General features: G+C 35.0%; 1 protein-coding gene across 1 annotated transcript; it reads right to left on the minus strand.

Annotated features, from left to right (window-relative positions):
* LOC126819471 (polyubiquitin-C) lies at window positions 1–4,132 on the minus strand. Its single transcript, XM_056100680.1, has 2 exons — window positions 4,031–4,132; window positions 1–3,448 (listed from the first exon to the last, which is right to left on the minus strand). The coding sequence occupies exon 2, from the start codon at window positions 3,445–3,447 to the stop codon at window positions 934–936; it is 2,514 nt and encodes an 837-aa protein (XP_055956655.1). The 5' UTR covers window position 3,448; window positions 4,031–4,132; the 3' UTR covers window positions 1–933.
* Window positions 4,133–4,630: the final 498 nt, after the last annotated feature.

The raw sequence follows: 4,630 nt of genomic DNA on the forward strand, positions 1-4,630 counted from the left end.
CTTTGTGCAAACAGACTATTATTTGTTTAATGAAAATTATAGTAATGTCCACCTCAATTACACCAGTAAAGGATTAAGTAAACACAAAATATAGTTCAGTTAGGGTGACCCACCATAAATAAATATCTCCATATATCTCGACAATTACGCCACAATATTTATATATGCCAAGCCTCAAATCAGTTTCACACAATTATAGTCACTAAATAAACGATCATGTTGTACTTAATAAGCTATGACCATTAATCATGTATAAATAATAGACTGAAAACTGGTTCCAAGAGTCGTCCAGAACATCCAGACACTTTTGAGTAAAAGATAGGTTACGTGCCCTTGTTTTGAAATTAGTCTCGCTTAACCAGTCTATCGACCATTCTACGTCTGATTGACAGGTCGGGATAATCAAGACTACTTTTTTACGAAACATAACAGAAAGCTAGAACAAGAAATTGAATTTAGAAATAAGCACGTTAGGTAGGTCAACAATCGTTTTAAGAAGCTTGTAAAAGTAAAATGAAACTACTGATAATATCATGTTCTTGTCTAACCCGAGTGATTCAGAGATATTATTTGTACTAAACCAAAAGATGTCGCTCTTAACGGTACAGTTAACGATAAAGCGATTTAAAAAATGAAACGAACGTAATTTCTAAATCTGCTGTAATAACCAAGAAGCTTAATTTTACTGCTATTCAAAATCGTCAACAATAAATTTTTTACGGCTGTAATAGTTGATAGATTTGTAGAGAATTGCATGTGCCATGGCTATTTATAGTATCATACTATGGCGAATGTGCACGCTTCAGTGGTAGTCTCGAACTATCAGCTGTGGACTGTATTTCTGTGAGTACATGGGTCACCCTAGTTCAGTTAACTTTATAACTTTATTGGATAAATTAAAACACGATAAAAACAAAAGTTAGTTTTATCCATTTAGAAACCTCCTCTCAGACGAAGTACCAAATGAAGGGTTGATTCTTTCTGGATATTGTAGTCAGACAAAGTCCTACCATCTTCTAATTGTTTACCAGCGAAAATCAATCTTTGTTGATCTGGGGGAATACCTTCTTTATCCTGGATTTTAGCTTTTACATTTTCAATGGTATCAGCTGGTTCAACTTCTAATGTGATAGTTTTACCGGTAAGAGTTTTGACAAAGATCTGCATACCACCTCTCAGCCGAAGTACCAAGTGAAGGGTGGATTCTTTCTGGATATTGTAGTCAGAAAGTGTTCTTCCGTCTTCCAACTGTTTACCAGCAAAAATCAATCTTTGTTGATCTGGGGGAATACCCTCTTTATCTTGGATTTTAGCTTTTACATTTTCAATGGTATCAGCTGGTTCAACTTCTAGGGTTATAGTTTTACCGGTTAAAGTTTTCACAAAGATCTGCATACCTCCTCTCAGCCGAAGTACCAAGTGAAGGGTTGATTCTTTCTGGATATTGTAGTCGGACAAAGTCCTACCATCTTCCAATTGTTTACCAGCGAAAATCAATCTTTGTTGATCTGGGGGAATACCCTCTTTATCTTGGATTTTAGCTTTAACATTTTCAATGGTATCAGCTGGTTCAACTTCTAATGTGATAGTTTTACCGGTTAGAGTTTTGACGAAGATCTGCATACCTCCTCTCAGACGAAGTACCAAGTGAAGAGTGGATTCTTTCTGGATATTGTAGTCGGACAAAGTCCTACCATCTTCCAATTGTTTACCAGCGAAAATTAATCTTTGTTGATCTGGGGGAATACCTTCTTTATCTTGGATTTTAGCTTTTACATTTTCAATGGTATCAGCTGGTTCAACTTCTAATGTGATAGTTTTACCGGTAAGAGTTTTGACAAAGATCTGCATACCACCTCTCAGACGAAGTACCAAGTGAAGGGTGGATTCTTTCTGGATATTGTAGTCAGACAAAGTCCTACCATCTTCTAATTGTTTACCAGCGAAAATCAATCTTTGTTGATCTGGAGGAATACCTTCTTTATCCTGGATTTTAGCTTTTACGTTTTCAATGGTATCAGCTGGTTCAACTTCTAATGTGATAGTTTTACCGGTAAGAGTTTTGACAAAGATCTGCATACCTCCTCTCAGACGAAGTACCAAGTGAAGAGTGGATTCTTTCTGGATATTGTAGTCAGACAAAGTCCTACCATCTTCCAATTGTTTACCAGCGAAAATTAATCTTTGTTGATCTGGGGGAATACCTTCTTTATCTTGGATTTTAGCTTTTACATTTTCAATGGTATCAGCTGGTTCAACTTCTAATGTGATAGTTTTACCGGTAAGAGTTTTGACAAAGATCTGCATACCACCTCTCAGACGAAGTACCAAGTGAAGGGTGGATTCTTTCTGGATATTGTAGTCAGAAAGTGTTCTTCCGTCTTCCAACTGTTTACCAGCGAAAATCAATCTTTGTTGATCTGGAGGAATACCTTCTTTATCCTGGATTTTAGCTTTTACGTTTTCAATGGTATCAGCTGGTTCAACTTCTAATGTGATAGTTTTACCGGTAAGAGTTTTGACAAAGATCTGCATACCTCCTCTCAGACGAAGTACCAAGTGAAGAGTGGATTCTTTCTGGATATTGTAGTCAGACAAAGTCCTACCATCTTCCAATTGTTTACCAGCGAAAATTAATCTTTGTTGATCTGGGGGAATACCTTCTTTATCTTGGATTTTAGCTTTTACATTTTCAATGGTATCAGCTGGTTCAACTTCTAGGGTTATAGTTTTACCGGTTAAAGTTTTCACAAAGATCTGCATACCTCCTCTCAGCCGAAGTACCAAGTGAAGGGTTGATTCTTTCTGGATATTGTAGTCGGACAAAGTCCTACCATCTTCCAATTGTTTACCAGCGAAAATCAATCTTTGTTGATCTGGGGGAATACCCTCTTTATCTTGGATTTTAGCTTTAACATTTTCAATGGTATCAGCTGGTTCAACTTCTAATGTGATAGTTTTACCGGTTAGAGTTTTGACGAAGATCTGCATACCTCCTCTCAGACGAAGTACCAAGTGAAGAGTGGATTCTTTCTGGATATTGTAGTCGGACAAAGTCCTACCATCTTCCAATTGTTTACCAGCGAAAATTAATCTTTGTTGATCTGGGGGAATACCTTCTTTATCTTGGATTTTAGCTTTTACATTTTCAATGGTATCAGCTGGTTCAACTTCTAGGGTTATAGTTTTACCGGTTAAAGTTTTCACAAAGATCTGCATACCTCCTCTCAGCCGAAGTACCAAGTGAAGGGTTGATTCTTTCTGGATATTGTAGTCGGACAAAGTCCTACCATCTTCCAATTGTTTACCAGCGAAAATCAATCTTTGTTGATCTGGGGGAATACCCTCTTTATCTTGGATTTTAGCTTTAACATTTTCAATGGTATCAGCTGGTTCAACTTCTAATGTGATGGTTTTACCAGTTAATGTTTTGACGAAAATCTGCATTCTGAAATAAAGAAAGCTCAAATTAGTAAAAATATCAAAGGAGTCTGCCCTGTGTTTAAATGTGGTTTATATATTAAAAATAAAAAAAAATAAAAAAATGGATTTTTGGTCAGTGAATTATTCAAATACTAAACAAAGAACCAAAGCGAATTAAAAATTAATAAAATCGATTTGGTTCAAAATTAAAATAAGTTAAGAAGAAGTTCTTGGATTCTCGGGATAGTCCCCGATAGACAAAATAGAACAAGCTAGATATTTATGAACTGAAAATATGAGTCGTTTGTTACATTGTAAAATAAAAAATCAGTCGTACTTGTACCACACAATTAAGCAATAAAAAAGCAAATGAAAATAGGTCAGAATGAAACTGAAAATATGCGACGTTACGTAAATTCTAAAACAGAACAGAGCCTAAAATTATAGTGAAAAATATTTTAAAAAAACACATTCACAAGGCCAGCGTCTCATTTTTTTTCCCCCGTTTCTTTACTTCTTCACTTTCAAATCAACATAAAGTTATCAAATCATTGCCAATCTGCCACGTATTAACCCAATTAGTAAACGGTATATACTTTGTACTTACTTGAATTCGTACTTTTCTCTACTTAGGTCACCAGAACTACAATGGTTTCCAATGAAGAAGGCAAGGAATGGCTTCTGCTTTTATACACGATAATCACATGACAGGTGTCCGTTTCCTGATTGGTTAAGAACAACGTAGAACGTTACGTCATCAGTTATAAATAGTAAATTATTCAGTTGCCCGATAAAAATTATTCATAATTGGGTAGCTACGATTAACCAGTTTTATTACTACATACGATAATAGCATTAAATACTCATAAAAAGTGTATTTCTTTTCAGTATTTTTCCATGTCATCTACGTTTGAGATAACACTGATATTGAAATACATAATTAAAATAGTATTTTAAGGTCTCAAAGCTCGATTATACGAGAAAAAAATATACAATCTTTTGTGCTGAAAGACTAATAAAACGGGACTACTTAAATTAAATAACGACTCGGCAAAGTTTTAGAATACAACCCAAATTTGTCTATATAATTGTCTTCAATGACATGCTCAATGGTAATTAAAAATAATGTTGAAAGAATTTAAGTGAGCTCCCTTTTTGATCAATTAATAATCATCATTCCATTTTCTCCGGTAGTACGCGCTAAACA

Source organism: Patella vulgata, chromosome 4 (genome assembly GCF_932274485.2).
Source record: "Patella vulgata chromosome 4, xgPatVulg1.2, whole genome shotgun sequence".
Classification (NCBI taxonomy): domain Eukaryota; kingdom Metazoa; phylum Mollusca; class Gastropoda; family Patellidae; genus Patella; species Patella vulgata.

Excerpts from the sequence above, each read along its gene's own strand:
- LOC126819471 (XM_056100680.1), bottom strand. The coding sequence starts at position 3,447 with ATGCAGATTTTCGTCAAAACATTAACTGGTAAAACCATCACATTAGAA.